Source organism: Serinus canaria, chromosome 9 (assembly GCF_022539315.1).
Source record: "Serinus canaria isolate serCan28SL12 chromosome 9, serCan2020, whole genome shotgun sequence".
Lineage (NCBI taxonomy): Eukaryota > Metazoa > Chordata > Aves > Passeriformes > Fringillidae > Serinus > Serinus canaria.
The window spans coordinates 14916862-14931485 of record NC_066323.1 but is presented as its reverse complement, the minus strand read 5'-3'; the positions used below and the strand labels follow the sequence as shown (position 1 = coordinate 14931485).

The 14624-nt window shown below is 41.6% G+C and overlaps 1 protein-coding gene across 3 annotated transcripts in view; it reads right to left on the bottom strand.

Annotated features, from left to right (window-relative positions):
• PID1 (phosphotyrosine interaction domain containing 1) overlaps positions 1–14624 on the bottom strand; it is an 82465-nt gene that overhangs the window by 41734 nt on the left and 26107 nt on the right. For all 3 annotated transcript variants that reach the window (XM_030227399.2, XM_050978162.1, XM_050978161.1), the window contains one exon: positions 9666–9812. In XM_030227399.2, coding sequence (XP_030083259.1) covers positions 9666–9812 — 147 coding nt within the window. The remainder of the gene's footprint in view (positions 1–9665; positions 9813–14624) is intronic.

Sequence of the window (14624 nt, the reverse complement as noted above, 5' to 3'; positions counted from 1 at the left end):
AGCATCTGCTCAGCCTAGCCAACATAATAAATTTCAATCTCATTTTAATTTTTATATGTCTAAACCTATTAGGTCCTAGATACTTGAACTTTAATTATTATGGAAGCAATTAGCTCCTAGGACCAGAAGGCTTCGCCTGAACAATTGCAATGAGCAGAATATTTTCTGCAGCATAAAAAATAAATACCCTGACACATCTGTAGCTGTCTAGGACCTTGCAACTGCCAGTGTGCTTCACACTGGTGTCCTGGCTTTGTGCCAGATTGCAAAAGCTGGAAATTACTAGCATAAGCTGAATGACATTGTATATATGTATAATTGAAGATTATCTCCTAAGGTATTCTGTAATTTAGAATTTCAAAACTTAAATATTTCCTGCTGTAGAGAGATTAAATTTGTTTTGAAATTGAAATATTCTTTCAGAGAACTATTTTGGTATGTTATCTCCTACAAAGACAGCTATAATTAAACAGCAGCTCCAAGCACCCTGAAAAGTGGTATTTCTATAACTGACAAAACAACTCACATTTGTGTTTCAAGATACAGAAGTATTCTGTGGAGCTTTGTGCATCAAAAGAATTCCTTTAGTATCTATTGCTTTTCAGTACCTTCACTCAATGCATTACTACTTAATAGAAGTCTGCATTTTCATTCTCACCATCTTTTTCAGTTTTCCTCTTGTGTATTTCATCCACAGTACAGTGTGCCCACACAGCTTTGCCCCGAGCTCTGGTGAGCTGATCTGACCTCTGCAAGCAGGGCTGCAGGCAGAGAACTGCAGCTGATCTGCAGGGGCCAACAAAGCTGGGTCAGAAGGGGCTGGGAGATCTTTCTGGTTCAGAAATACTACAGATGGACAATTCACCCTCAGTGAAGAGTGACTGGGCATTCACCTGCACACAGTGTCTGGCCTCCTCAGTACCTCCCAGGCTTCCCTTTGCTTTTACAAGCAAGGGTGGGGATTCAGGAACGGACAGGGCATGTTCTTAACCAAGTCACAGAGAGTTTTTAATTCCTGTATGTTGGTATTTTACACAGTGCTCTTTGAATGCCAATCATTCTCTCTTCCACAACTGAAAGAAATAAAAAACTGTTTAGTGCCACGTTTTACACTAAAAGGCTTGATTTAGATGACTTCTGCTGATAAATACTATTTGCTAAAATCAAGGGCCGATGATTCAACAAAACCTTGAATGGGAAGTCAAAGGCAACTAATAATGCCAAAGCTCTGAAGCCAAAGGAGGTGCTAGATTGCAACCAAAGGGATTTCTGTTTTAACTTTAAAACAGTTTCTCAGGCTCCATGTCATGCACTGTCACCCACTTTCTTCACTGGGACCCAATGCATCCACTACAAGGGCAGAACTACAGCAGTAAGAATAAATGCAATGTACACAATTGCTTTGCCACTGATAAAATACATGCACCAAGGGGAGGAGAAAAGCACAACATGCCAATGGATGCTGTGACTTTGTATACCCTTGCATTTTCAAGGGGATTTTATTGCTTAGGGCTTATTTTCTACAGTCTATGCCAAAGAAAATAGGCTTGGACACCCATATATCTGAGCAAAGTCTGGCTTACCCAGTGCAACCTTTCTGCTCTTATTTACTCATGCAAGACAAAGCAGTGCTGGGAACAGGTCTGTCCACAGACAAAGCCTGGGACCCTGAGCCATGCTCTGAGGAACTGAGGAGACCTCCTCAACACAAACTGGCTGCACTGGGGCTGGGGCACTTCTCTTCCCAGGTGCCTGGTGTGTCTGCAGGGTCCACAGCAACTGGAAGCCTTCCCATGCAGCCCAAGTAGGGACCCCAGCCCTCTAGTCCTCCTGGGAGTGTGCACAAACACACAGAGCTATTTTCAGCATATTTTCACACATCTCTGTGAAATTCAACTCATGCCTGATCCTCCTGACAACATCCAGCCATGAGCCCCCTCCCTCTGGAAGCAAACCCAAGGGGAACCTCAGGAAGAAGGCCCTGCAATCAGGGTATTTCCAGCCCTTTGCTGGCCACAAACACGCAGGGCAGCTCTCAGAAATCCTCCCTGTCACCAGTGCTCTGCTCCCAAGGTGATGGTCTTATTCTTTTCATGGAGCTCTTTAAAATTACTTAAGACACACTTTCTCAGTGAAAATCCAAAAGGAAACAAATAGGAAAAACTGATTTCCTTTAATTAATATACATATATTCAGAGCAAGGTTAATCCACCATATGCAGAAAACAGACACATACTTTCTTCTATGAAGGTAGTTAAAGCAGAAATATGAAGCTGACTGCAATACATGACCATTTTTAGATGGGATGTAAGAACTTCCTCAATAACAAGATGCCCTTTACTTGAACCATGGCTTGAAAAATGTCACCAGTGCAAATGCTAAGGAAAAAACAAATACTACACATATCTGACAGGACATAAGACATAACTTCCACCACTCTCAGTATACATTATTCTTACAATGCCACTTTAGCAGTAAGCAAATAAAGTTATGCCAAAATACATCCAAGACAGCAAAACTAAACACTGCAGAAGATACTATTTAAAGCAGGCTCAGTTAAAGATTAATTCAATTGCTTTACCCAATTTGTATTCTCCACCTAAGACTCCTGGACATGAGGAAATGAAGCACTATGATGCTTTAACAACCTTCTGCACTTGCACCTACCCTTCATGCTTCTATTAGATCCTCTGTACTCATTTAAAGTATAAATTCCCACTGACATAAATGGGTTTTCCATGCATGTAATTAAAAAAATCATATGCAAGAGAGACTCCTTCCTAAGCTGAGAGCAGCCAGTGTCAAACACCCTGCAGTGAATGCTGCCTGAGGGCTGCTGCCATCCTGCTCAGCTCATCCCACCTTGCTCACAGCAGAGCCCACAGCAAATCTCAGCAGCTCCATAGGTACAGGCACAAAGTACAAGGCAGGACCTTGCCATACAGGCTTGTTTTGAAACAGAAATGAGCACATGCAACTCTGCAACTCTCCATTTTCAACGTTAGAACAAGATGCAGCCAATAAAGCCATGTTTCAAGGTTTCTGCAAGCAGTTTACTCTTCCACAACTTCAGGACTTATATTTTTCTTTCTTTTTCTTTTACTTATTTCTCAAAAACTATATATTAAATACATATATATATATATATATATATATATATATATACACTTCATCTTTGTATAACATACTTGTTGGGTTATTAGTTTATTTGATGCACTTCACCTTTGGAAAACACATCATCACAGACTCTGAATCTCTCACCAACCAGCACTATGTCTATATCTAAATACAGTGAAGCTGCTAAGTTTTTCCCTATGCAAGAAGTCACGTGTGTCCTTTTGGTTCATTTTACAAGGGGAGAAAGAAGCAGAAAAACAATCTTCCAGTTCACAATGCAAAATAAGTAATGCTTAAGGATTACAGTAGAAGGAAAAAAAACCCTCTGTGCTTCTGACTCAGATGAAAGATGAGGGAAAACAGCAGGCTGGGGAGTGATGGTACAATTACCTTTTCTCAATTGTTTAATTTGTTTTTTTTATTAAAGCTAATGGTCATCTTAATATTACAGGCCTAACAAAATGGTAATGGAGACCAGGCAGCTAGTGGGACTTATATTTACAGCTGCACTCAAAACAATCATCCTTGACCATTCTATAGATGCAAAGAGAACAATTTTATTAAGTTTTATAAGTATAAAGTGAGGTGGTTTTAAGAATATGAGCAGCTTCCAATTTGCTATGGTTTCAGTAGCCAAAAGAGCAATAAACGTTCAATAGGAGTAGGCTTTTTAAATTATTTGTGGAAATTTAAGTAAAACACAAGATTTTTAACTACCCATTTATGTCACCTGGATTTTACCATCCCAGAGAGACTATGGATGCATTTTCAGCCAATTTGAGTCAACAGGACATAAAACCAGTAAAGGGTACCTTGGTCTCTGGGTACTGACATGAGGGACAGTGTTCGTGTTTAGTCTGACTCAGGATGAAGACACAAAACCAACCCATAACAGTAACACAATTACAGGGCAGCAGAGGGAAGCCATTTGCCCATGCTTCAGTGACCCAGAGCTAAAACTCAGGCACTGGGGGCCAATGAAGGGGAAGAGGAATGAGGCTGAAATTGCCACCACCAACACTATGCTGTATGGGCTATTTGAAACTGGGAGGATGGCTCATCAGTTTAAACATTTTCTGGATGCTGAAGGGGCTCAGGGCCCAGCAGATGCTGTACCCCTGAATGCTCAAGGGGTAACAGAATTGGCCACCACAGGCTGAGCTGATTAGGAAGGGACACCAGAGGAAGAGCTTGCATAGGCCAGAAATGCTGGAGAAAACAGCTTGGGAAAGTCTGGTCTACAGGGGAAAAAGTAACAACACTGTGAGTTTTAAAAATGTGAAGACCAATAAAATCAACAAGACAGCATTACTAAATTTGCTACAGAGGCACGTAGGGTAGAGTAGAAATGGGGTATTTTGCAAGTATGTGGTAAGAGACGGTCCTGCTGCAAGGCCTTTGCAATCAAAATTAACAAGGCAGAAAACCAAAAATAGGCAGTAATATCTGAGAAGACATTATTCCTAAATGACTGCCTTACACAAGGAATTAGAATCAGACCAAGGAGGGCAATTTTAAGACAATGTTTCAGGGTTTTAAATATGTATTGCAGTGAAAAACATTGTCATTCTAAAGATCATATTTAAATCATGATCAATCTTACTCTCTATTCATCCTATAGGGTTAGTATGAGCTTTCCCCTATGTCCTCCCCTATGTCCTAGGGTGACTTTTTGATGCTGAATTGTGCCCCCATTCATCTGTTTAGCCCTTACAAGCCAAACTTGCAGTTTCTGCTGTACTGCTGTACATCCTGCTGCTCAAAGCACATGAGACAATTTCATGTGCATGAAGATTCATTAGTAGGGCACACAGGTGATGGTATTGTCTCTAAAAGCTAATTTTGAGAAAAAAAGAAGAAAAATAGGAGAAAGACAGAGAGACAAAGGGAAAATGAAAACTGTTGGCAGCAGCCAGAAAAGCCAGGAGAAAAGCAGGAACAAGGGCAACAGGCTGTGGCTTTGCTGAAGGGGCCAGAGCTGCTGCTGGAGGGCAGGTACAGGTCAGGGCATCTCAGGCACTGCCCAGCTGTCCCAGAAAACACCCCAAACCCAGTTCATAGGTTGACAAACATGTAGCAGCAGCAGAGTTACACCAGTCAAGTTTGGTGTCTAACTGCTGACACTACACTGGTGCCACAGAAGCCCAGCTGTGGCCTTGGCCCCACTGTCATCACCAGCCTGCAGCCAGCTTAGTATAAAAAACACTTCCTTCTTGCTTTGGGAGTGAAGCCATTAGGCTATTCTGAGAAACCAAACTCTATTTATTTGTGTTACTTCTTGTCTACTTTTAAATCTCTATCAGTATGCGCAAGACTTGTTTTAAAAAAATATTACCCCACAAATGCCATTTATACAAATTGTTTTACAAGACTTTCATCCATCTTAAATTAAGATACACCATCACAGAGGTTTCCACATCATACCTTTCACAAAGCCTGAATTGATAAGCTCACAAAATCAATCCAATAAGACAGGCAAGCAACAAGTATCATTCCTGTAAGTACCATATTACTTAAATGTTTTCCTATTTCATTGAAGCATACTCTTAAAAGTACAACTATTTGCACTGTTTATGCTCCTCTGAGGCTGCTGAGAAAAGTTTGTCCACTGGTGGGAACTGGAGGAATAAGATTGCCTGACCCAGTGCTGAGTATTCAGCTCTGACTTCACTTTGAAGAGTCTTCCAATAAAAAGGGGGAAAAAATGAAACGTACTACACCACTTTAAAAACTGCAGACAGCATTTTTAACCTCTGTCCTTTTGCATTACTGCACCACTGCCTGGAAAAGCTACAGCAGGAGAGAGAAAGTCATTTAGGCAGCTCCCTTTGTGCCACCACCATGGCTCAAAGGGACAGAAATCAAGAAACATTAGAATCAATATAAACTGATTAGGACATTAAGGAAGAACAAAACATGCAGAACTTAAACAAAATCATTTAAAAGGCATGGAGAAAGCAGGCATTTCTGAGTAGAGAGTAACTTATTTTCTGGAGATACTCCAGACTTGCATTTCCATCTGGTGGTACTTAGTGCTGGGATCAGCAACAAGCAGGTTTCCAGCTGAAACACAGGAGTGCCCATTTGACATGAAATACCTACAAGCAGGACTGCCACAGTCTAATTGAAATCCTTAGGATCTGAAGTAGAATGGATGCTCTTTTCTATAGACACATCTAAATCACACTCATACCAGGAGGAAAAACATGCTCTACTAAAATAAAATCAAATCAGATCCTGGGACTGAAAGTGTGGTCCAGTTACCAACAAAAGATTCATTCTCACTCTTTTTTTTCATTCTTCAGGAAAGGGTGGTTTACCTTAAGCTGATACTTGCCATTTACAGGTATACAATAAGCCAGTTAGGTGTTCTCATCCTTTGGAGCAGCTGCCAACCTGAGCCCTTGGTGATGCAGCATTCATAAGTGCCCCTCCCATTGCAGGGAAGAGGCAGGATGCACACAGGTCCCCAGCTGTGTGTCCCAGAGATAGGGCAGCTCTCTGGGCACTGCATCCCAGTGCCCTGCCCTGGCATCCTGAGCTGGAGGAGGATGAGAAGCTGCAGCCCCTCGGGCCAGAGACCCGCCTGCAGGAACTGTACACTGCAATTCAAATAAAGCAAATGATTCCCAGGAGAAAGCAGAGGCTGAGTACTTTATTGTACCCAGAAATCCTGCTCTGGTTTAGGCTGTCTGCTGCATGGGGCTGCACCACTCTGATCCCAGGGCTGTCACTTCCCACTTGCAAACAGGGCTGGTGGGCAAAGGAGGGAAAGAAGGTGCCCTTTGGGAGCTACAGCCTCCAAGTCAACCCACCTGACTGAGCAACCAGCACCACAAACTCCCAAATGTGTGCACCTAAAGCTCTGTGCTGCAAATCAGTGCTAACACTATCCATTTCTCCTGCTTGGGGAAATCATGTCCACAAGTCTAGAAGGGTGGGAAGGACAGCAAGAACATCAACCCAAGCAGGCAGGTGTAGACATGCAGTTACAGAAGGAATGAGTCCTAAGCCTTCTGTCATAAGTAAAAAAACCATATTTCAGAAACCACAATGGCGACAAAGCTGCATCAGATGTGGAACTGGACAAGAAAGAAAAGATCTCTGAATTTGTTCAACTCTTTAACTTTCCAGATTTGATGGGGGTTCCCCAAGATTACTTCAAACTAGACATTTCCCTGCTATCCTCAAAAACACCCCACTGAATTACTAAATGAGATTAGATCTCAGCAGAAAAGATTTTTTTTCTTCAAGATTCAGCAGCTAACTTCAAATGAATGCAAAAAGAAAAGCCTGCCTTGTGATGAAAGGACAAGTAAAAGAGCAATCACATCAGAAAACCAATGCCCAGACCTCTAAACAGCAAAGCAATTGCATGTGTCAAGTTCCCATAATAAGATGGTGCCAGCTGAGGCTTATGTTAAAACTGTGCAATACAATTAGATGTCTGGAGCCTCTGACAGACAAATGATGCTATCTCATTAATGGGATTACATAGGAAAATTGGAGGGATTTCAGTCAAGAGGAATAAAATGATTAAGGATCAAAAAAGTGTGACTCATGAAAGCAAGTAGAAACTGGATGCTGTGCTCTTGCCTGAAAAGCCCAAGTCAGAACCAGACAGGCCTAGTGGTACCAGCAACACCACAGCATCTCCTGCCTTACACCAGAATGACAGGAATTGATCAGACCCACCTGAGCAAAAAATCATATTATAAAATTCTACCTTTTTTATGGTAACACTACTGTGATATCAGTCAGCAAAAAACTAATAATCAGAGGGTAAAGAGGACAGGGAAGTTAATTACCTATTAAAAGCTGGCAGGAAGAACACATTTAGTCAAGAAAAAAGAGGGGAAAAAGAAAGAGGTAGTGACTACAGAGACTGGCCTTTCAGTAATTAACAGGAGAGGATTTCTTAGCCACAGGAACAACATACACATGGCAGGTACTGAAAATCACAACAGCTGAATCACCTGAAGAGAGCCTGGCCACTACCCCAAAACCACCATCATAAAACTCCAGCACTGACAGGAGGCAAACTAGCTATAGGGGAAGGGGAGAAGGAGAAACAATGCAAGAAGGAAAATGGGAGTGTTGTGGTAGATGTTCCCTAGTCAGAACTACTATGCTATACTGCAGGAAAAATAAATTAATAAATAAAAGAGCTCTAAATATAGAATAAGAGTCTCTTCACTGAGGAATACAACATCTCTCTGCAATTCTTTTCCAACTGAAGGACTGTAACTTGAATAAAAGCTGCATGTAAATTCTATCCACATTCCCAAAGATAAACTGATTTCAGAAAGCATTATTATGCCTGACCTCTCTCACTGGGGGTGAAAGCCAGATACTTTGTGAACCATTTAGGTCATACTAATATTCCCTAAAAATTCATTAGATGTCAACGTAAAGGACAGAAGCACCACTATGGAAAAGCAGATGCTGTGAGCCACCATACAAAGCATATTAGGGTTGCTTCTCCTGCATTCCTCTACATCAGCACACAGGGCAGCTCTGCTTCAACACCCAGCAGAAGAGTCCTGTTCCTAATGTGACAGGCAAAGAGTCAAACACCTGGGAAGTGATTCTTCCCAAGAAGAAACTTTATTGAGCAAGTGCCAGGCCTAGGGGTGCCCAAGTCCAGTATGCCAAGAAAAGCAGGAGAAAGCAATTTCTTCCAACCCCACTTCACTCACAGCTGATCCCCCAGCAGGGAAGAGAGTGTGTGTGCACATGTTTGTGTACACACTGTGGCAGGGAACATTTAATTGCACTTTGGATCTTATCCAGCACACACAGGATCCAGCAACAGCTCTCCTGGAGTTAACACTCTGCAGAGCAAGGGAGCCTGAAGCCCAGTTCTCTCCATTTTCACCCAGACCCTCAAGGGCAGGTGGACACTCCCTACAACTGGCAGCCAGGCTGGGTGAAGGGGAACTGGTTGCCAGACTGGTACCCAGCTCAGTCTGCAAGGCTGCCCAGGGCTCTACAAGGGCAGGCGAGCTCTGTGATCAAGGAAAGTGACTCCAAGAAAAGATGCAACCAGAGCAGATTTGTTTCCTATTTTTATATGGTTTCTTACCACAGAAGAACACACTTGAGCCATTAAACTTTTTAAAAGAGGAACAGCCTTTGCAGAAGCTCTGCTTTGATGTAACAGGGCAGATTGATCTTGTTGCTTAACCAAATCAAGAAGTCTCTTGCCCTGCTTTTTCCCTTTTTTAATCTTAAAAAACCCCAAACCAACAAAGAAAAGGAAAAACCCACTAGCTCTTACAGAAATATTGTCAGTGTTTACAACAGCAGTTGATCACAGCCTATTAGAAATCCTCCACAATTTGCATCATGACATGTAACCCAAACCTTTTCCTCCTGAAACTCAAAATTTCTGGTCAGAAATGCTCAATGACTTTTTTGAGTCAGAAACTTTATAGTAATATTAGCAGTTAATGGAATTTCCAGAATGCTGCTGGTTACTTTGGGCTCTTTAGAGTTCTCACAATCACATGGGACACCTCCACAGTGGGGTTTATACATTTGAGTACCTTGCATCCAGTGTGAGTCCGGGTCTTCATGAGGGGAGTTGTGGAGCACAGCTCAATGGCCTCTGGTTCATGGAAGATCACTGTCGGGAGAGGCTCCTTACGAAGAGTTAGGACATTCAACTTAGTCTTTAGCATGGTCTGAAAGTGCTAAACAGAAAAAGAAAATAAATTACCTCCAGTTCTAGCGCAGAAAAATGAGAGATAAAATTGGATGTGCCTGCACGTTTCACTTGCTGTTCAATGCCTCACAAGCTTTCCTAGGGAGAGTTACCTCCCTTGAGTGCTGAAAGAGCTCTGTTTCCATAAATGATCAGTGTACAGGGCTTCTCCAGTAAAGAATGGTGCTTCCATTAGACAACAGATGTAAAAAACTCCATTTAGCCCTCCTGAGCAGTGAGCTTGGACCTCCAAAACAGTTGTTCTACTCTGCTGACATCTCTATTAAACTTCAATGGGGCTACTGACAGAAAGGGCACAATTTGACCAAAAAGAAGAAAACTACAGCAATGATCTATCTTTTTTTTCATGTCATAACAACCATATAGAAAATCTTAAACAAGGAAAAGCCTACTCTGTGCCTTACAAAGACAATTCAATACTTGCATGAGCAGCAAGTTGGAGCAGTTGGGTGCCAAAAACACGAGAGCACAATTGGCAGCAAAGAGCAGATCAGCTGCCAGAGAAGTGCAGAAAGCATTGGGGGTGGATGCAGAAATAGCCTTTGCTTTGGCCCACAGGGCTAATGCAGACCACGCTGTGCTCCTGCACAGGTCATGTGATGGCTGCCATCAGAAAAATCAAATCTCTGCCAGCAGACACCATGCAGGGAACCCCCAGAGAAGCACGTTATTTAAACACGTGCCTGACTTTCACTGGGTGAGCAGTCACAGTACAGCACACGTGGGTAGTCAGTGGCATTATTCGTGTGCTTTAAGCCAAGAATGGGATAAAGTGCTTTGCTGAACCCATTTCTTGGGTTTCCAATCCAAACTGGCATCTCCTGCAGAAACCGTTGGCAGAAGCTAATCTATAACAGTAGCCAAGGTATTTTTTTGAAGAAAGGCATTCACTCTCCACTGCTGTGAACTCAAAATATTTCTTTAAAGTGCTTTAAGTTCACTAAGTTCTTGAAAAGTATGGCTTTGGCAATCCAGTGAATAAAGTTTCAGGGAACATTATACCATTCACCTGCCATGTGCCAGAACCACTAGGTTAATTTGGTGGCTCTTATACTGAAATTCATCATCAGAATATATTCTTAGCTGGCATGATTATACCAACAGCTCAAAACTACACATGGCTCATTCTTTATCCATTTAGATGGTGCTACTGATATGACTTTATATTTGAAAGAAACACAAGGAGTAACATAACAAATGAAAATCCCTTAAATGCCAAAGAAAGCATCAGACCTGTAATTAGCATTGTATTTTACTAGTTGCTGAATATTACGTCATTCAGAGCAAAATTTAAGTAATGCTGACAATAATACTGGACAATTATCTTAATTCAAAACCATAGTTTGTCTTGTTCAAGGATTCAAGTTCCATCAATTTATTGTGCTTAGTTTACCATCTTAATGGCATCCTTTCCCCCTACAGAAAAAAACCAAATGGTGCATAACTGGCAGCCCAAACCCATAACTGGCTGACTTACTACAGAGGTACTGCCTCTTGCCTCCTTGGTGACCCTCAAAGTGCTCCCTGTTTCAATGGAGGCCCTGCCATCACTAACACACTTAGCTACCAGTTAAGTGAACATAAGAATCAAGAAATTCTATGTTGTTTAGCATATATTCTGTTATCAGCTCAACAGTCACACATTATCTCTAGAATAACTAGCTCAGAACATTCAACTTGAAAATTTTACATGCTGCATATTTAGTTCAGGCACAATTTCTGTTGCAGTTAAAACTAAAAATTAACATCATTTGGGTTTTGGTTTAGTTTGTCAGCAAAAATACAGTCACTAGCAGAACTCAGGCCAAATATCTTGGAGAAAATAACTATGATTCCATGCGAGGAAACATGACTTGGAAGAGAAAATTATGCACTGAAATTTGTAATAATAATGCTCTTCAACTTCAGGTCTTGACAAAACAGTCGATGCTGTTCACAACATTGAGTATTCAGCAGCCAAGGCTAGTGGATCTTTTAATTTTCCTGATGGAAATAAAGGCCCAAACTCAAAAATCTAAGAAAGGCTTATATATTGGATAGGAGTATAAAAATAAATGTCAAGAAAGAGGGAACTGTAACTTGTTGTAATCTGTGATTCAACAACAGGAGTTAAGCAAAATAAATACATTTTACAGGTTGACTGGGTTGCAACATGGTGATTGAAAGAAAAGTCTTCAGCTCCTTAGCCCTCATCCCCCATTCTCTCTTAACATCAGCATTACAATCAACACATGACTGCCTAAACTGGCATCACATTTGCACATGACCTGTACTTGGCCAATTTTGGCAAAGATGCACATTGAGTCTAAACCCAAAAATGATAGGATGTTAACTTATGAAAAAGAGTTATTCTGAAAGTTCAGACTCTGAAAGAGAGATCTGCCAGAACAAGAAGCAGTCCTCTGGGTAATTCATCCTTCTACAGCACCTACAAAGGAATTCCCAGATGAAATCCACGTTGGTGCATCAGCAAAAGATGAAGGGAAATTAAAAAATAACACCTATAATTTACTATTTCAGCAGAAGTACCTCTCTACCTTTGAAACCCATTTAGTCTTGAATGAACCCAGAAGTTCTCAACAGCATCCTACAGCAAGAAAAAGCCTAGGAAAGACACAACCAAGTGAATTGAACTGCAAGAGAATTTTATAACGTACAAAGGTTCCTTTTCACCTGTTCCCAGTGGAATTTGACTACCAGCATGCCCAGTCTATAGGGACAAGAGGAGATGACAACACAACAGACCTTTAGCACTAGAGTTACCCCATGAGTTACACAAGCACAGCTGGGAGCTGAGGACCACCCAACCCCAAGCCTCCAGCTTTCCAGCAAGGAAAGAAGAATTCTGATCTATATGAAAACTGATCCATTTCAAGGCTTTGTTTTGTTAAAAGCAAATCTGTCCAGTACAGATAAATGTCATCTCTGATCCATTTCTTGTTAAACAAATACTGCTAATACAATATAAACACTTTCCCTCCCCCATATTAAACTATATCTTGCTTTATTTATTTATCCTTTAGTAGCAGTTCATATAAACATTGTACTGAACACTGCAATAAAACCCACTACAGAAGGGATGGAAGCAATTTATCATGATAAAGTCAGAAATCATCCCATCAGCAGCCTGGTCTGTAACACAAAACTGGCATGCACAAATCCAAGACCATATTACAACTATACTCAAGCTGATCCATCCCAAGCAACCTCCTTGAAACCAAACCAGCTCCAGAAATCTGGTGATTAAAAGCTTATCTCATCTAGCATCTATATCTTATCTCATCTATCAAGACCTATATTTTTACACCCTATCAAAACAAATCCATTCAATCTCTTTCAGGTAACAGATGCTATTTATGTGAAAATCATATAATTATGTTCGAATTTTCACCTTTCAATCACAAAGAAGTGGCAACATGCAGAAGTGGTAAGACAAGCTTGCCTGCAGGCACCCTGTGATATACTTTGTAAGTAGAGGAGCTTGGACAGGCCCATGGCAGAACTTGGCATGACTCAGTGGGCTGAGGGCATGGCACCCCCAAGAATCTTGGGACAAAGTATTTGGGAAATGTTCCACAAAACAAAAACAAAAACCAACCAAAAAACCAACCAAGCAAACCTTTCCCCCTCTCCACACACCCAGTGACCATGCATGGCTGCACATAAGAGACTCGGCTGGTGCCTGCCACCACTTCCCCTCTCGTGTCCCCATGCTCCTTCCACCCTACCCAGCAGGCAGCATAGGAGAGAGATGGGGTGGCAGAGAGAGTTTGGGCACAGGAAGGAGTAATCTGCATTTGACAGGAAAAGCTCTAATCCTTATAACAGAACAGCAAGAGGAAGATGGCATCGAAGCAAGCAGGGCATGAGACTCAGGAAAGGAAAGCACTACAAGCAATGCTGCCAGGTAGGGCCCCTCCTGGACTTCTCCTGCCATTCCTGAGGGTCATAAGGGAGTCAAGGATAAAGCTGTGATGGAAAAACCTGCAGTATACAGAAACAATAGATAATGAAAGGAAAGGGACACAAGACTGCAGACAGAAAATCATGACAAGGTACATAGGAAACCAAAATCAGCTGAGTGTCAAAAAGCCTTCCAAGTGAAGATGCTACTGCATCTTTACATGCAAGTACTGAAAATTATTCCATCTTACTCTGACACCAACTTCTTCCTGTGGTGGCACGACACATCTCTTAAAAACACATAATTATCAAGATTTCATAACTGGAACTGGCTCTCCTTATCAATAGCTGTGATCACACAGCTGCCTGTGTGACGGTGCTCACGCTGCCTTGTTTTCTTACAAGTTTAAAGAATTTCTGTTTCCTCACAATTTAATTCATGTGAAACGTTTTGTTCTCAGACCCTGTGTACTTCAAGTTTGCTCTGGCTGAATGCCCCCATTCTGTTGCCAAGCTTATGTGATTCCAATCAGCAGGATTGCTGCCCAAACAAAACAGTCCCAGATACAAACACCCTCCAAACTGCAGGGAACTTCAGAGCCAGATGAGAATTTCATGACTGATCCTCTAATATCTCTCTATCATCAGTCAAACTAAACCCCAACCTAAACAAATCGAAGCATACAAGATATTCAAAGACCAAGTTCCCAGTTTAGTCACAACTGTTCAGAACATAAAGCCTCCCTACAGAGATCCACATCAGAGTAGGAAGGAAGGAGTCAACATTTCAGGACACTCAAAATCATGAAAATAAAATAAGACCTCCCTAAGACATGAGTGGAGGAGGGGAAAAAAGTCACAGTACCACAGTAAAATG